Below are 22,511 nucleotides of genomic sequence, written 5' to 3'. Positions count from 1 at the left end.
CAAACTGGCAGATTGGCAAAACCCACCCGGTTGCCCGGACATGTCCTCAAAAAGAGGACATGTCCAGGTAAATCCGGATATATGGTAACCCTACATATGGCCCATCTAGTCTGCCTATCCATGCCATCTATTATACCTTTGAACCTGGGGCCCTTAGCTTTTACTCACCAGCGGTACGAATTTAAGTCCTCCAGCTTGGATGGGCACTGAGCGAAAGAGGAGCAGCAACAATGCTCTACAACAAGGAAGGAAGAGGACGTCAGGAACTCTTCTTTGGTACTTTGCAAGAATAATCTCTTTATGACCACATTTTTCCAGTCCTAGAATTATAGACTCTTCTAGGCTCAAAGTTAAACAATATGTCCAAAAGCTCAAAGGGGTTGATGCAGAAAGCTTGTGTTAGGGGCGGCCTGGGCACTGATGGCTTAATGCACGGCTTCCAATGCAAGCTGTATGCATACTTTTTGCGCATCACTGCAGTAAATTAATGACATGCAAACTACTGGCAATATAATGAAGAGTCCAGTAATAATACAAAAATATATGGTCACTATCCTATATAATAAAAAGCACCTCCAACGTTCTGAAGCTGACTCCGTGGCAGACTAAAGTGAAGGGTTCGTGCAACGCTGTATCCATCTCCTGTCCTGACGTCACTTGCTTCCGGGTTCGTCACAAACAGCACTGACCAATCACAGGATAGCAGCACGAGGCACAACCTCAACGTCTATAGCCTTCCCTTCGTCCCCTCAGAATCTTGCCCTCGCGGAAAAAGGAACTGACGTCAGAAGGCGGGACTCTGAGGGAACAAAGTCGAAGGGAAGGCTACAGATGGACAAGGCTTCCAAAGATGCGGCCGCTTCGACGCAGGTAAGCAGGGGAGCGAGGAGAATCGCTGAGTGGCTGGAGGGGGAGCAGGGGACCGAGGAGAATTTCTGGGTGGCTGGAGGGAGAGCAGGGGAGAGAGGACAATCTCTGGGTGCCTGGGGGGGGGGGGGGGAGCAGGGGAGAGGAGAATCACTGGGTGGCTGGAGGGGGGCAGGGGAGAGAAGAGCATCGGTGGGTGACTGGAGGGGGGGGCAAGGGAAAAAGGAGAATCGCTGGGTGGCTGGAGGGGGGGCAGGGGACAGAGGAGAATCACTGGGTGGCTACAGGGGGGAGCAGGGGACAGAGGAGAATCGCTGGGTGCCTGGAGGGGTGCCAGGGGACAGAGGAGACACACTTGCACCCAGCTGTCTCACTCTCTCTCTGTCACACACACACACACTGGCACATGCACTCTCTCTCACACACAGTCACTCTCACACACACTCTCTCAAACATACACACTCCGAAGAAAACCTTGCTAGCGCCCATTTCATTTGTGTCAGAAACGGGCCTGTTTTACTAGTTGTACAATAAAGCACAAGGGAAAAGATCTCAAAATACCCTTTTTTATAAAAAAAAAAATTTCAAATTTCTGTTCAGAGGTGCTCGACTTTTCTTGTTTCATATATGTCACTAATATAATCTTAAGACAGAAGAATGTATCTGAATTATTGTTGTGCTGTGAAATGAGTTCCACTTCTGAACAGAAATTTAAAATTTGAAAACATGTTTAAATGTTTTTATAAAAAAGAATAAAAAAAAAGGAATAAAGGAATAAATGAAATTAAAATACCACAAGGTTTTTTTTTTTTAGATCAATGATAAATGATACAACTCCAGTGAAAGAAGCCGAAATTATAGTAAGCATTTGGGTGTTTTGAGGTCTTTTTCCTCGTGCTTTATCGTACAATAATTATCATGTATTTTTGCATTGTTACTGGAGTCTTCATTATATTGCTAGTTATCTTAGGATATTTAGAGTTTCAGCTTGTTTTGTCTTTATTATCTTTAAGGAATGCAAATTACTGATGCATTAAAAGGTGTATGCCATCAGAAAAAAAAAAAGCAAGATTCTAATGATTAGACTCAACAATCATGATTACCCCAGCATCACCCTTCCTAGAACAGTCCTGCAAAAACCAGACATCTTACTGTGTTTTGTAGATATTTACACAATGAGGACACTTCCCAAGCTTCATTTATCTAGATAAATAGACTGTTTGAAAATTGCCCACTCTCCCTGGAGATATAAGTATATGCAGTGGCGTACCAAGGGGGGGGGGGGGCGGTGGGGCAGTCCGCCCCAGGTGCACGCCGCTGGGGGGTGCCACGGTGTGCGCCTGTCGGCTCCGAGTTCGCTACGCTAACTTCGCTGGTTTGCTGCAGCTGCCTCCCTCTGCCCCGGAACAGGTACCGTATTTTTCGGACTATAAGACGCACCGGACCATAAGACGCACCTAGGTTTTAGAGGAGGGAAATAGGAAAAAAATTTTTTTCCTTTTTCCCTCCTCTAAAACCTAGGTGCTCCGGTGCGTCTTGTCCGAGTTCGGGATCGCCCTCCCCTACTCACATCACGCGATGTTCCCTGGTGGTCTAGTGACGTCGGGGCAGGAAAGAGCCCCCTCTTTCCTGCCCAGCGCGCTGCTCTCCGTCCTCCTGTATGCTGCCTGACGGTCTCGGCGAGATTCAAAATGGCCGCCGAGACTTCAATTTTCGGCGGCCATTTTGAATCTCGCCGAGACCATCAGGGAGCATACTGGAGGATGGAGAGCAGCGCGCTGGGCAGCAAAGAGGGGGCTCTTTCCTGCCCTGACGTCACTAGACCACCAGGGAACATCGCGTGACGTGAGTAGGGGAGGACGATCCCGAACTCGGGGGGAGGGCGATCCCGAAATCGGACCTCGCTACCTTCGGACTATAAGACGCACCCCCCATTTTCCTCCCAAATTTGGGGGAAAAAAAGTGCGTCTTATAGTCCGTAAAATACGGTACTTCCTGTTCCGGGGCAGAGGGAGCTGCAGCGAACCAGCGAAGTTAGTGTAGCGTACTCGGAGCCGACAGGCGCGTGCTGCGGCACCCCCCCAGCAGCGTGCACCCGGGGGGGGGGGTGTCATTTCACGGGGGGGGGGGGGGGCGCATCGGCGATCCACCCCGGGTGTCATCGAGGCTAGGAACGCCCTGAGTATACACTATGGTTCTTGAGTTTGTGTGGTTGTCAGATCTAATGTTTTGCTTAGACTGCAGCTGATATTGCTACCCCCACCAGAAGCTTCTGTGCTGGGTGACCTAGTTCACCTAATGCAGTGCCGTAGCGAGGGCTAATGGCACCCGGGGCGGGTCGCCGCTGCGCATCCCCCCCACCGGGTGCAGCATGTCGTGACCCCCCCCTCTGCGGCGCACCCCCCCCCCCCCCCGGAGCGCATTCTTACCTGCGGGAGGGCCGATCCGCCCCGAGTGCACGTCACTCGGAGCTGCGTCGGCCCCGCTGGTTCCCTGCTCTCTCTGCCCCGGAACAGGAAGTAACCTGTTCCGGGGCAGAGGGAACCAGCGGGGCCGGCCCCCCCCCGAGCGCGTGCACCCGGGGCGGATCGCCCCTCCCGCCCCCCCCCCCTTCCTACGCCACTGACCTAATGGTTAAGTTGGCCCTACTCGCATCTCACGGTTTTGAAAGTATAACTCCAGAGGTTCTCCTTTCACCTAACACTAACCAAATAAAAAGAACAGCAGCGGAGGAAATGAATTACACAATCACAGAACGAAGTCTGGAAGGGACCTCAGGAACTCCCACGATGCATGTCCTGTTGAGCGAGGGGGAGAGAGAGGGACAGGACATGGCAGCGCTCTGCAGGAAGGCCCCATGCTGGCGCAGAGCACCTTTGATGCCATACTGAGGCAGCTGTCACGGCCCTGTTGTGATTCTGGGGCTGCCACTGTCCACAGACACCGGGCGCAATGAGACGCGCCCTCTCCGACTTTCCCAGGAGTACTGCAGGAACCACGCAAGCGCACCTCCGACTCTGGGGCTGATGTCATTGCAGCAGAGTTTTTAATCCTCCCGAGCTGGAGCTTCTGTGTCTATGAATCTCCTACGCTGCCTTGTTCCTGCCAAGCTCCTGAGCCACTGTCTTGTTCCAGAAACACTGTGAGACTTTTCTTTGTTCCTGACTCGCTATCCAGTTCTGTAGGCCACTCTGAGGTTGTTCCTACGATCTTGAGACTCGTTCCCATGTTCAGCCAGAGACTCGTCTACCGCAGTTTCTCTATCAAAGTAGGGTATACACAAAAAGCAGCAAATATGAGTTATCTTGTTGGGCAGACTGGATGGACCGTGCAGGCCTTTTTCTGCCGTCATCTACTATGTTACTACGTTACTGGGAGAGGTAGGGAGGGAGACAGTAGCTTCACTGGGAAGGAAAATGGGAGATGATTCTGACCATGGGACAAGAGAAAGGAAATGGGAGCTGAGACACTGGATCCCGGGAGGGGGGACTAGGAATGGGAAGAGGAGATGCTGAATCAGGTTGGGTAGGGAAAGGAAGGGGAAATGGTTGGACCCGTGGCTTGGTTCACATAGAGGTTATCTCCCTGACTTATACTTTTCAAATTATAGGACCTAATGTGTGAGAATCTCTGGTAAGTGTCATGAAGAGAATGCTTGCTCTTAGGGGCAGCCCGACCATTAGGCCACCTGAGGCAGGGGCCTCAGGCGGCACTCTTCAGGAGCAGCATCTTGGGGAGCGGCATCTCTCCCTTCACGGTGTTTTACCTCATCGTGTTCCGAACCCAGCAGTGGCAGTGATTCCCATACGCTGCCCTGCCACTGGCACCCGCCTCTTCCCTTTACTGTGGCCGCCTCTCTGATGTAACTTCCTGTTTCATCAGAGGCTCAGGCAGCCACACTAAAAGGAAGAGGCGGGTGCCAGCAGCAGGGCAGCATATGGGAACACAACGAGGTAAATGCTGCCGGGGCCGGGGGGGGGGGGGTCGCATCTCGGCCCGGGGGGGCAGCATGTTAGCTCTGCCTCAGGCGGCATCTTGCCTTGGGCCCTGCTTCCACTTTTACATGATTCAGGTTTAGGCACGGTCACAGGCAGAGTTTGAGTGGGGCATGGGTGGAGTCACAGCAGAAGGGTCAGGATTGGCAGAGCCATCAGCGGTATAGATTTACAGTAGGTCTGCACCTTTAAGCTGCTGTTGCGATCAGTGTAGTGAGCCCTTGGTCCGCAGTAGGGAAACTGCAGTGGACGAGTCTCTAGCTGAACATGGGAACGAGTCTCAAGAATACGTAGGAACAACCTCAGAGTGGCCTACAGAACTGGATAGTGAGTCAGGAACAAAGCAAAGTCTCACAGTGTTTCTGGAACAAGACAGTGGCTCAGGAACAAGGCAGAGTAGGAGATTCATAGACACAGAAGCTCCATCTTGGGGTGATTAAAAACTCTGCTGCAATGACATCAGTCCCAGAGTCGTGTGTGACTCGCTAGGGCTGGCAGTATGTCAGAGGTGCGCCTGCGTGGGCCCTGCAGTACTCCTGGGAAAGTCGGAGAGGGCGCGTCTCATTGAGCCTGGTGTCTGTGGACAGTGGCAGCCCCAGAATCACAACAGGGCCGTGACAGCTGCCTTTTTCCCCTAGAAAGGAGCTTGGCTGGTAGGGAGATAAACTGTGGGCTGGACCATGCGGGGGAAGGAGGAGAGGAGGAGCTACTGGACTGGGGGTGGGGCACTGGACTATGGTGAACCCTGGACAGAAAAGGGCCCATCCACAAAAGTTTGCCCAGGGCCTCATAGGTGGTGTATAGGGTGGTGGAAATATTTAAAAAGAGGCATCTATCTGGTTAATTCCCAAAGCTGTACATTAGTTTCATGCATTTAAAGAGAATATCAAGTAATTAAAAAAACATAACAGGTACACAGGCATTATAGATCTTTCATGACCTGTCATGTTGACGGGATATCTTCTGAGCAGAAAATAAGAATGACTTCAAAATCTGACTGGAAGATACTCACCAATGGTTGTTAAAACCGGAATATCTATAATACGAAACTGGTTTTTGATCTTTGTTATGACATCACATACGCTGTTGTCTGGTTTCAATCTTAACAGGTCTTGGAAATTTATTGTGCTACAAATTGAAAGCAGAATAAAAGCCTTTTAAGCAATCTTCAGATTTTATACTGCTAATCAAGAATTTTACCATCCTGTGGAAAACACTGTACAATCTGCATCAGGTAAACGGCTTATACGCCACTCACAGCCACGGGCTGAACTAAACCCGTGGCTCCTGGCATTGAATATCTGGGTATAACCTCTAACGTGGAAGTTGATCAGGCTCCAGCCAATATTCAGACCGGTGCCCGGTTAACTCAACGTATCAAGTTAGGACAGCCTTTTTGCCGTCCTAATTATGGGATCCTTTGACTAAGCTGCAGTAAAAAGGGGGCCTGCAGTACCATCAGCTCATGTTTTTGACGTGTGCTGAGGTTCTCTTTTACCACAGCGGGTAAAAGGCTGTCTTTTTTTCTCGGCAAGAAATGGCCATGCAGTAAATGAATCACTTACCGAGCGGCCATTTCAGGGTGAAGCACTTAAGGGATTTTGCGCTAACCCAACGGATAACTGGGCAGCGATTACCGCCAGGTAAACACCGGTGCTGCAAGAATAGAAAACATTTTTGTAGCACCGGAAATGGTGTGCGCTGGAGCCCAGCGGTAGCTCCAGATTGGAGCGCAGCAAGTCTTTGCAAAATGTCAAAATCCAGGGGCGGGGAAAACCGCATTTTTGAAAAAAGATGGACGTCCATCTTTCATTTCGAAAATACCATCAGAGACGTCCAAATCCTTAAATTTGGACATCCCTAGATTTGGACGTCCTTGGATTTGGATGTTTCTGACTTTCGGCCATTTTCGAAACCAAAGACATCCAAGTCAGAAATGTCCAAATGCAAGCCCTTTGGTTGTGGGAGGAGCCAGCATTTGTAGTGCACTGGTCCCCCCTGACTTGCCAGAACACCAACCGGGCACCCTAGGGGACACTGCAGTGGACTTCATAAAATCCTCCCAGGAACATAGCTCCCTTACCTTGTGTACTGAGCCCCCCAAAACCCACTACCCACAGCTGTACACCACTACCATAGCCCTTACGGGTGAAGGGGGGCACCTATATATGGGTACAGTGGGTTTGTGGTGGGTTTTGGAGGGCTCGCTGTTTCCTCCACAAATATAACAGGTAGGGGGGTATGGGCCTGGGTCCACCTGTCTGAAGTGCACTGCACCCACTAAAACTGCTCCAGGGACCTTCATGCACTGTCATGGACCTGAGTATGACATCTGAGGCTGGCATGGAGGCTGGCACGAAATATTTTTAAAGATGTTTTTTGATGGTGGGAGGGGGTTAGTGACCACTGGGGGAGTAACGGGAGGTCATCCCCGATTCTCTCTGGTGGTCATTTTGGGCACCTATTTGTGCCTTATTTGTTAAAAAAAAAAAACCACGTCCAGGTGAAAACGTCCAAGTTTTCTTCAGGGACGTCCTTGGTTTTTTTCGATTAAGGGTCAAAGATGTCCAAGTGATAGGCACGCCCAAGTCCCGCCTTCGCTACGCCTCCGACTCGTCCCCTTGAAATTTGGACGTCCTTGCGATGGACTGCAGTTGGAGAGGTCCAAAATCGGGCTTTGATTATACCGATTTGGATGTACTACTACTACTACTTAACATTTCTAAAGTGCTACTAAGGTTACGCAGCGCTGTACAGTTTAACATGGAAGGACGGTCCCTGCTCGAAGAGCTTACAATCTAAAAAGACAAATGTACAGTTAATTATATAGGTCAGACAGATTGGGGCAACCTATATGTTCGAAAGATTAGGTTCCGAATGCAGCATTGAAGAGGTGAGCTTTAAGCAAGGATTTGAAGATGGGTAGGGAGGGGGCTTGGCGTAGGGATTCAGGAAGACTGTTCCAGGCATAGGGTGAGGCAAGGCAAAATGAGCGGAGCCTGGAGTTGGCAATGGTGGAGAAGGGTACTGAGAGGAGGGATTTGTCATGTGAGCGGAGGTTACGGGCAGGAACGTAGGGGGAGATGAGGGTAGAGAGGTAGGGTGGAGCAGCAGAGTGAGTGCATTTGTAAGTAAGGAGGAGAAGCTTGAATTGGATGCGGTATCTGATCGGAAGCCAGTGAAGCGACTTGAGGAGAGGGGTGATATGAGTATATCGGTTCTGGCGGAATATGAGACGTGCGGCAGAGTTCTGAATGGATTGAAGGGGGGATAGATGGCTGAGTGGGAGGCCAGTGAGGAGCAAGTTGCAGTAGTCGAGACGAGAGGTAATAAGAGCATGGACGAGAGTTCGGGTGGTGTGCTCAGAGAGGAAATGAGCCTGCAAAAATCACTGCCAACTGACTAAATTTTAGCTTCGCCCAGACTCACTGGACCGCCTCTAGCCCAGCTAGTTAGAGAATGGCTGGTTAGAGCCAATATTCGGTGGAACTACCTGGTTAAGTGCTGATGGCCAGCTCAGCGGGGTTTAACCAGGCAGGAGCCTTGCCAGCATGGTTAAACCCCTTTGAATATCAAGTCCTTAATTATTTTAAACAATCTCTTCCTGTCATGCAGATCTGAAAGGTAAAGAAAAACATTCGCCAGGTTTCCTTCTTTGCCTTCGAGACACCACTGAAATTCAGAGCGCATTGAGCTAGTGGGAAGGGACTCTTTAGCAGTAGCATAGCCAGCGATTAATTTTTGGGTGGGCCTGGAGGTGGACTGGGTTGGCACAGACCTCTTTCCTCTCCACCGTCCACACCCCCGCCCGCCCGCCCGCCGCCACCACCACATTTTGTGTCCACCCGTGACCGCCCCGCCCGCAACAGCCCCCTGCAATGACCTGAAGCGCGTTCTCCCTCCAATCCAGCACTGGCGATCATAGCCAGCCTTCTACCACTCCCAGCGCGCGTCGTCGGAGCTTCTTCTCAGGTGCGTCCCGCCTACTCTGCAACTTCCTGCTGGACGAGGTAGAGGGCTGGCTATGATCGCCGGTGCTGGATTGGAGGGAGAACGCGCTTCAGGTCAGTGCAGGGGGCTGTCGCGGGCGGGGCGGGCCTGTAGCAAAAGTGGGTGGGCCTGGGCCCATCCAGGCCCACCCGTGGCTACGCCCCTGCTTTTAGTCTTATTTTATTAACAAGGCCACAATTAAACGACTCTACTTTGTTACTAGATGGTGACTTCAAAATTGTATCTGAGATAAACCAATTGAATTTTTTAAAAGAAAGGGGGGGGGGGGGTAGAGCTTATTCCAAATTCACTTCATGGAAAGCGGAGAGCATCACGGCAGATAAAGACCACAAGGCCCATTGTATCTTCCCATTTTTCCCACCTACGGACATACCACAGATCCTTCTAGATTTCTGGCCCTATCCGTACTTCCCCAGAACTAAGGACTCTTTATATGTATCCCAGACTTTTTAGGACTCCAGTACTCTTTAAGCCTCTACTGGGAGGCTGTTCAATGCATTCACCACCTTTACATTAGGCGACAAGAAGATGGTCCATTGGAGAGCTGCCAAGTTACCCAGTACTAGGAGGCCAGTCCTGGTTTTAAATTGACATGCTAAAGCAGTGAGGTATTTATAGCCACTGATTCTACCCATTGAAATTGGTTCTGTAGGACTGATTACATGAGGCTGTCAAAAATCCAGGACTGACCTAAAATCTCCCTTCTGGAGATTGTTTATTCTTTCAAAAAGTACTAAGACTAGGGGACACTCAATGAAGTTATATGGCAATAATTTAAGCTCTGGAACTTGTTGCCAAAGGATGTGGTAACAGCGGTTTGTTTTATCTCCCCTGGGATCGGTGGCATGGGATCTTGCTACTCATTGGGATTCCGGAATCTTGCTATTCTTTGGTATTCTATATGGAATCTTGGGATTCTAGAATCTTGCTGCTCTTTAGGATTCTGCCAGGTACTTGTGACCTGGATTGGCCACTGCTGGAAGCAAGATAGTGGGCTAAATTGACAATTGGTCTGCCCCAATATGACTGTTCTTATATCCTTATCTTCTAACTTGGTAACTTGGAAGCTGTACCATCTTGATGACTGAGTTTGGTGAATTTATTTTGGCTTATGCGTGAGCTATTATCTTATCTACTTGCCTGCATGTAGCTTCTAATGGACGAACGTTGAATCAATCTTTGAGTTACAATAGCATCAAAGTACTCATATCATTCTTTTTTGTTTTTTCTATTTTTCCTACTGTATAGCAATAAAACCAGCAAATGTTACAGGCTACACCTTTTTATAGCAGACTAAAAAGTGACAACTTTGTGACTAGCTTTCATGAGGTATAGTCCCTTTTTATAAGCAAGGCCCTAGACATACCTCCCATTGTTTTCTGTGCAGGCAACCTACAACAGAAAGAGATGACACTGAATTAGGTAAGCGAAAATACAGAGAATCTCAGACACTGAAGAGTAATTTTTGCCCAGGTTCGTAATTAGCAAGCAAAACAGAGGGCCCAGCTCACCTGAGGCACGAGCGTGGAGAGACTGATTGCTGAGAGGCTGGAAAGGAATGTGACATGATTATTATGCAGCAGACATTACAATGTGTAGGTGAAATGTGAATTACGGGCCTGAGATTTAAAGAAAGTAAGCTCCTAAATTTATGCTCCTAAGTTAGGTTTCTAAGGGCCCTGTTTACTAAGCCGTGTTATAGGCACGTTAGCGTTTTTAACGCGACCAACCGTACACACGCCTACAATATCCCTATAGGCGCCTACACAGTTACCGTGCACGCAAATTGCAGGCGAGTTAAAAACACTAACGCGCTTTATAAGCAGGGCCCTAAATTTGTGTCCTATTTTCAGCCAAATTTAGGAGCATAGATTTTTAGCTGAGAATTCATGGTAATTTAGGAGCTTAAAAGTTATGCTTATAAAATTTAGGCCTGCCATTCGTTGCCTAGATTTTTGAGCCTAGTGCTTGAAATCAGTAATAAGCTCTTAACTTTTTTCCACCACCTAAATCCACCCCTGTTGCCAGCCTAAATTTAGGAGTTTAGTAAAATTTTGAGTGCAAATTTAGGCACTCAGTCCTCCTAAATTTTCAGAAGCAAATTTCGGAGCCTAACTCTCAAAGGGGCCCTTTTATTAAAATGCAACAAAAGGTGACTTTAGCATGTCCTTGCACTGGTTTTTCCCACGTGCTACGGCCATTTTTGCCAAAACCATAAAATAGCAGAATATCCATTTTTTTTGTATTAATGGCCATACGCTAACGTTGCCATTACCAGGTCTTACCACCACCCATTTTGTAGACATTAAGGGCTCACGTGGTAATCCTTTTATTTCGCTTAATTTCATTTATTAAAATTTACTAAATTACCTTTATCACTAGAGCAAATCAAGACAGAACACAAGAAAATAAGTGCCCTGTTTAATAAGCGTGCGCTAACCATGTAGACGGTAAGCACACACTAATGCTAGCACACCTTAGTAAACAGGGCCCTTAATTTAAAATTTGATTTAGGAAAAGAACGTTATAATAGCGAAGGACAGATAAACATTCGACCAAAAGTTTCATACAACCAACTAGTGGGCGGTAATGTAGATGCACCAATTAGCTCAGGAACGCCCCCCCCTAATGTCCCCTCCCCAAAAAATTAAAAAATATTTTCATACATAGATTAGTGTACGCTAAAATGGTATTTACCAGAGGACACCTGAGTGCATCCCGCAGTACGCCATTTTAATCTGTGTTAGGCCCATGTTAGTAGCTAATACAGCATAGTCAAAAGGCCCAAAATTTAAGAACATAAATCCTTTGAATACTGGGTCCTACACTGATATTTACAGCACACATTGCCCAGTGTGGCTCCAGGTAAAGGTATATACATGATGATCAAACGTGTTCAGAAGAGGGGGGGTCTGGGAGCAGGGGACTGAACAACAGCTTTATTCTATGCTGAAAAATTGTATGCACAGAAAGCAGGTCCATATCTCTGCATATCATTATTTCCTGGGGAATAATCAAAGCAAAATGATCAGCGTTGTTTTGCGTCGATTACTGGTGGAAACCCTGCAGATAAAATATACGTGTAGTTTGTATCAATGTGTCCTTTTATTTATTCCGCAAGGGATAACGTACACAAAATCAGGTAATTGTCAAACAGGCTGCATGGTTGCAAACTACACAGATACTTTTTGTGTACCTCGGCAATCAAGATTTGAAGACTGATGAAAGAAAACAAATAAATACATTTCTCTCACTATTTTAAAATGAAAAAAGAAGGGATTTACTCATCAAAGTAGAGCTAAATATAATGCATCAGATCAACGTTGGGTATTGTTACTATACGTCACCTCTTGAAAATATTATACTTACTTTACTTGAGCTGAACAAGGAGGTAGAACTACGCTGATGGCAGAACTGTTGAGTAGTTGATTGAGCTGTTAGAGAAAGGAAAGAGGTCAGTAATCTAACATGTGCCCTTTCACCAAACCTGTGGCTCAGTCTGTAGGGTGTTTCATGGGATGGGGTAGGGTTTAGATGCTCCTTAGAGGTGATGGGCAGGGCCGCTGAGAGACTGAACCGGGGCAGGGCCGCCGCCACCAGTCCCAGGGCAGGGTCACCGCCCCCCTCATGATCATTGCTGCTGCCACCCTCCCAACAATCGTTGTTGACTGGCGCTGCCGCTCCCCCCCCCCCCCCCCCCCCCCACCGGATCGCTGCCACAATTTAAATACCTTGACTGGCAGGGATCCCAAGGCCCCATCAGCAGATGTCCTTCTCCAGCGCTGACTCTTCTGCCGATCAGTGGCGTTCCTAGGGTGGCTGACACCCGGGGCGGATCACTGATGCGCCCCCCCCCCCCCCCCGGGTGCATGTTTACCTGCTGGGGGAGTGCCACGCGCCTGTCGGCTTCGCTCGTTCCCTGTTCCGGGGCAGAGGGAACCAAGAACGAGCGGAGCCGACAGGCGCGCGGCACCCCCCCAGCGGCGTGCACCCGGGGCGGACCGCCCCCACCGCCCCCCCTTGGTACGCCACTGCTGCCGATTGCCTGTCACTACAGCTGCTTTTTCTCTCAGGGCATGCGCGGTTTCAAAGCCCTTTTACTAAGCTGTGTAAGCGCCTACACGCACCCAATGCGTGCCAATTCCAAGTTACCATCTGGCTACCGCGTGGCCCTTGCGGTAATTTCATTTTTGGCGCGTGTCTGCTACACGCGTCTGAAAAATATTTTTTATTTTCTGGCGCACACCAGCTATGTGCACCAGGTGGCATTTGATACATGTAGGCCATTACCGCCCGGTTACCCCGTGAGACCTTACCGCTAGGTCAATGGCTGACAGTAAGGTCTCAGACCCAAAATGGACATGCGGCACTTTTCATTTTGCCACACGTCTATTTTCAGCAAAAATTTTTAAAAGGCATTTTTTTTTACAGGTGCGCTGAACAATGATTCTGCGTGTGCCCAAAACACGCATCTACCATTTTTCAGCATACCTTTGTAGAAGGGCCCCTTAGTGTTGCGTGCTAACCGTGTAGATGGCCATAATATCCCTATGGGCGTCTACATGGTTAGGGCGTGCTAATTTGTAACGTGCTAAAAACATTAGCACACCTTAGTAAACAGGGCCCTGTGCCTCTGGGAAAACCTGTGTGTATATTGCTAGATTTTCGGTGTGTAAATGTACAGATGGGTATTTCACCTCTCAGTTTTGCATATGAAAAACATGCTTTACACGTGGAACATACTTTAAAATTACCCACCTCCCCCGAATGTCAGCATGTTAGATGAGTTCCTGAAGTTAAGAACTAAGTTCATAAGTACATAAGTATTGCCATACTGGGAAAGACCAAAGGTCCATGGAGCCCAGCATCCTGTTTCCAACAGTGGTCAATCCAGGTCACAAATACCTGGCAAGATCCCAAAAATGTAAAAACATTTTATACTGCTTATCCCAGAAATAGTGGATTTTCCCCAAGTCCGTTTAATAACGGTCTATGGACTTTTCCTTTAGGAAGCCGTCCAAATCTTTTTTTAAACTCCGCTAAGCTAAGCGCCTTTACCACATTCTCTGGCAACGAATTCCAGAGTTTAATTACACGTTGAGTGAAGAAAAATTTTCTCTGATTTGTTTTAAATTTACTACTTTGGAGCTTCATTCCATGCCCCCTAGTCCTAGTATTTTTGGAAAGAGTAAACAAACGATTCACATCTACCCGTTCCACTCCACTCATTATTTTATAAACCTCTATCATATCTCCCCTCAGCTGTCTTTTCTCCAAGCTGAAGAGCCCCAGCCACTTCAGCCTTTCCTCATAGGGAAGTCGTCCCATCCCCTTTATCATTTTCGTCGCCCTTCTTTGCACCTTCTCTAATTCCACTATATCTTTTTTGAGATGCAGCGACCAGAATTGAACACAATATTCAAGGTGCGGTCGAACCATGGAGCAATACAAAGGCATTATAACAGCCTCAAATCGACACTACCGCCGGGGTGACGCAGGCGCCTGGCGGTAATTCTGAAGTTGGCGCGTGCTGTTTCCCGCAGTAGAAAATAATTTTCTACCGCAGGGGGTGTTCCCGGCAGTAATCGTCAGCTTGGCCACATTGCTGCACGCTGACTGATTACCACACGAGTAGCGCGTGAGCCCTTACCGCCAAGTAAATGGGCGGTAGTAAGGTTCAGGCAGTAGATAGCCGGTCGCTACTTTTAATATTAGCACATGGACATTTACTGCCCCATTAAAAAAAGGCCTTTTTACCCGCTGCAGTAAAACATGGCCCAGTGCGCGCCAATTTCACGTGTCCAACTAGCACAGGCCATGTTTTACCGCATTTTAATAAAAGGGTCCCTAAGGCAATAGATTCAACTTAGAACGAGTGAAAACAATGTTTAGTACTTACTATATTTCCAGCCTCTGAGTAGTTCTTTCCTTTCAAGTATTCCAGTTTCATACTCACATAGTAAAGAACTGTAAAATATATATAATCTGTAGTTAGTGAGGGATCAGTGAATATTTTAGCATAAGAAGAACTGAACGTTTCTATTCAGTCAGTGATATTTGTCCCCGGGGGCATAGCTACGTGGGGCCACGGGGGCATGGGCCCCTGTAGATTTGGCTCTGGCCTCCCTCCCCCCCCCGCCGCCAACCCCTTTGACCCCCCCTCCCGCCGCCAACCCTCCCCTGCCGCTGCCGCCGTTGGGTACCTTTGCTGGCGGGGGTCCCCAACCCCTGCCAGCCGAAGTCCTCTTCTCCGGTGCAGCCACGTTCCTGATCTGCAAGGGCAGGCTTCTGTTTCTGTGAGTCTGATGTCCTGCATGTATGTGCAGGACGTCAGACTCACAGAAACAGAAGCCTGCCCTTGCAGATCAGCAACACAGCCACGCTGGAGAAGAGGACTTCGGCTGGCGGGGGTTGGGGACCCCTGCCAGCAAAGGTACCCGACGGTGGCGTCGGGGGAGGGTTGGCGGCAGTGGGAAGAGGGGATCGAAAGGGTTGGCGCCGGGGGGGGTCAAAGGTGGTGGTGGTGGTGGCGGCGGGAGGGGTCAAAAATGGCAGGGGGGGGGTCAGCGGCGTCAGACGAGGGCGGGCCCAGGAGGAACGGAGGGATGTCGGAGGAAGCGATCAGCTGTTCTTGCCCATGCAGCGCCTTTACACAGAGGTGAGAGGCGCTGCATGGGCCCGGTTTCAGACAGTGGAGGCCTGGTGGAGGGGGGGGAGCGGCGGCGACGACCTCAGGGGGGGCGGCGGGGGCTGTTTTTTCTAAAAAAGGAGAAAGAGAGGAAGGGAGGGAGGGAGGGGGGCTGGGGCTGCCTAAAAAAGTCACGATTTTAATGCAGGGGGAGGGGGGAGCAGCGGCAACCTCGGGCGGGGGGGGGGGGCAAGGCCGCTTTGGTTTTTTTTTTTTGACGTTTTTGGCATGCACAGAGCAGCCAGCATAACGCTTGGCTGCTCTGCGCATGCTTTACAGGCCGATTATCGATGGTTTTAACGAAGGGTTAGAGAATGCAAGTGAGCTGCAACGAGCAGCTCATTTGTATTCCCTTTCCTTCGTGCATAGCCATTCCGTACCGATTCGTTATGGAATTCGGTATGAAACGGCTCTAATGAGGACTTTTGTGCATCTTGCCCTAAGGGCCAGATGCACTAAACTTAACGAGCCATTAACGAGCAAGTAGTAAACCCTGGCATGCACTAAAGACATTTTTCCGACGACGGTAGCAGCTAACGAAAACGGAATGCAGATGAGCAAATTGTGTAGAAACCCTATTGTAATGAGATGCACTAACCTTTTCCGATTGCCTTAACACTGGAAAATCTAACGAGAGGTCTGTACCTCTCGTTGGTTCTGTGCGGGATAGAAAAACTACTACAAAAGTACCAAAAAAAATAGCACTCCGCTTTAAAAAAAAAAAGTGTATTTTGGCCATCATCCTCCCCCCAAGATGCCACGCCGCTCACCCCCTCTGATGCGGCTTGACAGTGCAGTTGAGAACGCCCATTTAAAAAAAAAAAAAATCCATTTTGGCCGTCATTCCAACCTCCCCCTCCCCCGCAATAATAAAAACATCTTTTTTGGCAGTGCTTCACTCAGCGGAGAGACCTGGAAGTCCCTGAGCCAATCACAGCGCGTTGTGATTGGCTCAGGGACTTCCAGGTCTCTCCGCTGAGTGAAGCACTGCCAAAAAAAAGACGATTGTTAGTGCATCTGGCCCTAAATGAGGCCAGAGATAAAAACTTACATTTAGACCATATAATAGTTACAGAAGCGGTTGAACATCGCTAGTATCCAGATAACTTGTTGGCCAACCCTGACGCTTCTCCTACCCAGTCAGCAATTTAAATGACCCAATACCTTCTTCATAACTTTTTAAAATATGCAGATAAGTAAATGATGCATTCGTCAGCTACTGAGGAACACAATACTTGTTTTGAATATTGGCTCAATGTTACAGGTGCTGCATCTCCCAGCTTAGCACAGAAAGAGTCTACTTACCAGAATTATCACAGTGAGTTGATATATTACATAAATCATTTTTATTGGCTGGGCCAAATCCTGGAAAGAAAAAGAGAGAGGTATTTTCCATTCCATTGTCACCTTGTCCGACATATCTGCCTCTGATAAAAACTGAAGATCTTTTTATGCTTGACTTTGTGTCACTGGCTTTTGTAACCTTTTTTAAAGTTTACCCTTCATCTCCATGGGAGCACAATAAGGGTGGGTAAAAAGTTAATGTTATCTTTTGAATAATTTTGAGACTATTCCATAAAGTTCACAAAACTACTTGGCTCAGATTCATCGTACATGCCAGAATCTGACTTCCACTCATGCGATCTGCAGAATGTTGCTATATAGATTATAAATTTCATAAAACCTTATATCCCAAGATGCTTCATAATAGGGACAGAGTCATGTGAATTTTATACAGTACACAGAAGATAAGTTCTTTGGTCTGAATCAAGAGAAAAAGACATTTATATTTTACCTGAGGAATGAAACAGGATTCGAATACCTAATGCAGATTCTCCAGAATGGAGCATAAATTGTTTTTAAAATGGATCTGATTGGCTTGGGTCACATATGTCCTCATGCGACTCTTTTCTTAAAACACCCATAGGACATTGCCCGGCACTGAATATCGGGAGATAATTTAGCCAGTGACAATCAGCGTTTAAAAAAACGCTGACTGCCGCTGGCTGAATATTGGGGGGGGGGGGGGGGGGGGATTGATCTCTGATTTCATGTTGCTTCTTTTATTATTTGTTATGTTAAAGCTCAAAGCGCATTATTTGTATTTGGTGTTTTTTCATTAGGCCGAATAATATTTTTTATTATTCATATTCAACCAAACAGTTAAATATGCTATTTGGTACAGCTTTAGGTGTAACAGCTGTTCCATATAGGTTACCTCTCCTCATGTCTTTGTTTAGGGCTGTAACAGCTGCTCCATACAGAAACCTCTCCCTATGCCCATAGGAACCAACTTTTCAAAATGATTGGGGGTGCTAAACTCAATGGAAATGATCCTTCCCTCGACACTATTAAAGAATTTCCTCAATATTGGGGGTGTTCAAGCACCCACAGAGCTGGCTCCTATGCCCATGACTGTAACTGCTGCTCCATACAGGTTACCCCTCCCCATGCTTTCGTTTGGGGCTGTAACTGCCACACCCTACCCATATGTTCCACGACCCTTAAAGGCCGGTCCCACAGCTTGCTCACAGTGAACTTACCATCTTTGTCTGGAAATGGGCAGCTGAAATTACCTGCAAAGGAAATGAATAATGAGATAATATGAACAGTTCTTAACCAATATGTTTATTTCAGTTAGAACACATTTTGAATATTTCTTTTGAACAGCTACAGAAGTTACCCATTTCCAGGAGCTCTTTTCTGGTTTTCAGTTCCTCATTCTGCCTACTGAAATCAGTTTTGCAGGTCCCATATTGCATCAGGACAGGGATGGCTAAAACCATTGACAGGCAATGGCAGGAGCATGCTTGACACATTATCTGGCCTGAAGCCAGTAGGCAGAGCTTGCTGCCATACAAATTAATGTATTTTGAGTGTATCAAGATGGTGGCACTGCATAGGGGAGCAATTAAGCCTTCTTGGGTGTAGACGGCTTCAGCCTTTTCACGTGACACCGTCTCCTGTCAATCAAACCTCCTTGACTAAAACCCAGAACTGGCCTTCAGTCTTCTTCCTGGAATCAGGTAAATTTGGCAGTTGTGCAGTTATACTCTCTCTGACTCCACTTCGTCAGGATAGACAGATCCAATCCTGGTTTTACCCCAAAGCATGCTGGGACTTATAGTTCTGATTTCCCTATTGAGTTCTCTAAGAAAAACAGTACTACAAATGGGGGACAAAGATTCATCCCCATTCCCTCCCTGCAACAACAACTTTTTTTTCCTGTTCCCACTCCATCCCCATGGTGAACCATACTTTGTAACCCCATCCCCTCACCATCCCCGCATTCTCCATCCTCGTCCCCTCACCATCCCCGCAGTCTTAATTTTCTTCCCCACATTTCCCCTCTCAAAGCAGAAAACATTTGAGGCCTATAGTTTAAAAGACAAATAATAATATTTAATATTGAAAGTGAACCAATATTTAATACTGATAATGAAACGCTAATCAAACATATAAATGGCAAGTGACTGACTCACCTGCAAATGCACAGTAGAGTCGGAACGCTGAGTGTATAGAAGTCCAAGCCCCGCCTCCACCAGCAGTACAGCCCAATAGGGAGGAGGGCTTGGACATGGGCGTGGAAATCGGAGGAGGAAGGAGCAGGGAGGGAAGGAGGGGACGGAACTGAGGGAAACACGCTGGGGGGAGGGCAGGGGAGAGAGCAGGGTTGGTGGACCAGGGGGGGGGGCATAGGAAAACAAAAAACTAGCCCGTTGTTACGGGCTTAACGGCTAGTTAAAATATATTAAAAGAAGTTAAAGGAAAAGAACTCTGTCATTTCAGTGTAATGGGGGCCAGGGTACCACTGTCTCCCTCTAGTAAAGGAAAGTTTAAAAAAAAATAGGTTTTTAAATCTACTTTAAATTTTAACAGGTGTCTTTGGATAATTCTGAAGCTAGTGCAATAAAGGTATTGAAGTCCACATGGAGTCCTGGTTACAACAGAACTCTCTCCAATGTACAAATGTTCCAAAATATCGCATCTGCATAGCCTCTAGGAGAAGTGAAAGTCAATCCAATTGTCCAAAAGAATTTTTTTTTTCATTTTCACATGGTATTGGGCATTTACCCATTTAAAAAGTACTGCGTTCTTAGCAGATTAACTTATTGCATAGTTGAAATTATTCTGACTCAGATCTTTTGAAGCTGTCGTAATGGTGAGGCTGAATTAAAAATGTACCTACCGGTTCTGTTCATGTGGGGAGAAGTTGTAGATGCAGTGATGGTAACTGGACTACTGACAGCCAGGGAGACAAATTTCGCTGCATTAAATAAAAACAAAAAGAGAAATCTGTGCAAAGTGGAGCTTTCACTGTGAGGAAAGAAATGATTTTATAAGAGCATAACTACTACTACTACTACTTAACATTTCTAGAGCGCTACTAGGGTTACGCAGCGCTGTACAAATTAACAATTAAGGACGGTCCCTGCTCGGAAGAGCTTACAATCTAAAGGACGAAATGTCAAGTTGGGGTAGATAAGTTTTTCTGAGAAGAGGTGTAGTGGTTAGGTGCCGAAGGCGACATTGAAGAGGTGGGCTTTGAGCATTGATTTGAAGATGGGTAGGGAGGGGGCACGGCGTATGGGCTCAGGGAGTTTGTTCCAGGCGTGGGGTGAGGCGAGACAGAAGGGGCGGAGCCTGGAGTTGGAGGTGGTGGAGAAGGGTACTGAAAGGAGGGATTTGTCTTGAGAGCGGAGGTTACGGGTAGGGACGTAAGGGGAGATGAGGGTAGAGAGGTACGGAGGGGCCGCAGATCGAGTGCATTTGTAGGTGAGTAAGAGAAGCTTGAACTGTATGCGGTATCTGATTGGGAGCCAGTGAAGTGACTTGAGGAGAGGGGTGATATGAGTATATCGGTTAAGGCGGAAGATAGATGGCTACGTGGGAGGCCGGTCAGGAGTAGGTTGCAGTAGTCAAGGCGAGAGGTAATGAGAGAGTGGATGAGATTTCGGGTGGTGTGCTCGGAGAGGAAGGGGCGAATTTTGCTAATGTTATAGAGGAAGAAGCGACAGATCTTGGCTATCTGCTGGATGTGCGCAGAAAAGGAGAGGGAGGAGTCGAAGATGACACCGAGGTTGCGGGCAGATGAGACGGGGACGATGAGGGTGTTATCAACTGAGATAGAGAGTGAAGGGAGAGGGGAAGTGGGTTTGGGTGGGAAAACAATAAGTTCAGTCTTAGACATATTCAGTTTCAGGTGGCGGTTGGACATCCAGGCAGCAATGTCGGATAAGCAGGCCAAGACTTTGGCCTAGGTATCTGCAGTGATTTGTGGTGTGGAGAGATAAAGCTGGGTGTCGTCGGCATAAAGATGATAGTGGAAACCATGAGAAGAAATCAGGGAGCCTAAGGAAGAGGTGTAGATTGAGAAAAGAAGGGGCCCAAGGACAGATCCCTGAGGAACTCCAACAGAGAGCGGGATAGGGGAGGAGGACGAACCATGAGAGTGTACTCTGAAGGTACGATGGGAGAGATAAGAGGAGAACCAGGAGAGGACAGAGCCCTGGAACCCAAGGGAGGACAGTGTGTCAAGAAGTAGGTTGTGATTGACAGTGTCAAAGGCGGCGGAGAGGTTGAGGAGGATGAGGATGGAGTAGTGACCTTTGGATTTGGCGAGGAATAGGTCATTGCAGACTTTAGATAGTGCCGTTTCTGTTGAGTGTAGGGGGCGAAAGAGTTGTCATACTGGATCAGACTAAAGGTCCATCTAGCCCAGTGCACTGTTTCCAACAGTGAACAATCCTGGTCAGAAGTATCTGGCAGAATCCCACGCTACTTACCCCAGGTATAAGCCGTGACTGTTCCTTTATAATAGTTTATATTAGCAGCCCCTCCTTACCTCTCTACCCTCATCTCCCCTTACGTCCCTACCCGTAACCTCCACTCTCAAGACAAATCCCTCCTTTCAGTACCCTTCTCCACCACCGCCAACTGTAGGCTCCGCCCTTTCTGCCTCGCCTCACCCCATGCTTGGAACAAACTCCCTGAGCCCATACGCCGGGCCCCCTCCCTACCCATCTTCAAATCATTGCTCAAAGCCCACCTCTTCAATGTCGCCTTCGGCACCTAATCACAACACCTCTACTCAGGAAATCTAGACTACCCCAACTTGACATTTCGTCCTTTAGATTGTAAGCTCTTCTGAGCAGGGACCGTCCTTATTTGTTAATTTGTACAGCGCTGCGTAACCCTAGTAGCGCTCTAGAAATGTTAAGTAGTAGTAGTAGTAGTTTATAGACTTTACCTCCAGGAATTTGTCTAAACCTTGTTTAAATAGAGCTACATTAACCGTTTTTACAACACCTTCCAGCAATGTTCCAGAGCTTACTATATATTGAGTAAAAAATATTTCTCATAGAATAAAAAAACAGAGAAAAATGTAGGCAGATAAAGACCATATGACCTATCTGCCCAACCATGCCATCTACTCTCCCTATCACTCTCTTGAAACCCCATGAGCACTGTTCCCTCAAGGCTGAGTAGGAATCATCCAACCGTATTGATGCCGGGGAGGGGGGGGGGGGGGAGGCGATTGCTTCAATATTACGTTTTCAATTGCTAGGGACATGCAGGTTCCCAGGAGTCTTGCGGAGCTTGCCTGTCCCTCTCTATTGGAAATGTGATAGTAAAACAGAATTGCTACTGGTGGGATTGTAGGTAGAGAACTTCTGCTCAGCTTAGAAGGAACAGTACTCATGGAGTGTCCCCTAGATTTTGTACCTTCTGAAAGAGGAAACAATTGATTCAGGTTTATCCATTCCTCTCCACTCCGAATTTTATAGACCTCTATCTCCTGTCAACCATCTCTTCTCCAAGCTGAAGAGCCCTAATCTCTTTAGCCTTTCCTCATATGAGAGTCCTTCCATCCCTTTAATCATGTCTCTGTAACTTTTCTAATTCCATTATAGCCTTCTTAAGATGCGCAACAAGAGCTATACACAACA

The 22,511-nt window shown here is 47.7% G+C and overlaps 1 protein-coding gene across 6 annotated transcripts in view; it reads right to left on the bottom strand.

Annotated features, from left to right (window-relative positions):
• ADGRG2 (adhesion G protein-coupled receptor G2) overlaps positions 1-22,511 on the bottom strand; it is a 186,751-nt gene that overhangs the window by 56,640 nt on the left and 107,600 nt on the right. For 5 of the 6 annotated variants that reach the window (XM_030202278.1, XM_030202280.1, XM_030202281.1 and 2 more), the window contains 9 exons: positions 19,751-19,828; positions 18,105-18,137; positions 16,867-16,926; positions 14,773-14,840; positions 12,243-12,307; positions 10,385-10,421; positions 10,240-10,265; positions 5,875-5,990; positions 169-235 (listed from right to left, as the gene is read on the bottom strand). In XM_030202278.1, the coding sequence (XP_030058138.1) occupies positions 169-235; positions 5,875-5,990; positions 10,240-10,265; positions 10,385-10,421; positions 12,243-12,307; positions 14,773-14,840; positions 16,867-16,926; positions 18,105-18,137; positions 19,751-19,828 (550 nt within the window). Of the gene's footprint in view, positions 1-168; positions 236-5,874; positions 5,991-10,239; positions 10,266-10,384; positions 10,422-12,242; positions 12,308-14,772; positions 14,841-16,866; positions 16,927-18,104; positions 18,138-18,244; positions 18,308-19,750; positions 19,829-22,511 lie in introns of those variants that run through there. The other variant, XM_030202284.1, reaches the window with a different exon arrangement.

Source organism: Microcaecilia unicolor, chromosome 4 (genome assembly GCF_901765095.1).
Source record: "Microcaecilia unicolor chromosome 4, aMicUni1.1, whole genome shotgun sequence".
Taxonomy (NCBI): Eukaryota; Metazoa; Chordata; class Amphibia; order Gymnophiona; family Siphonopidae; genus Microcaecilia; species Microcaecilia unicolor.
This window is presented reverse-complemented; position numbering and strand designations above follow the sequence as displayed.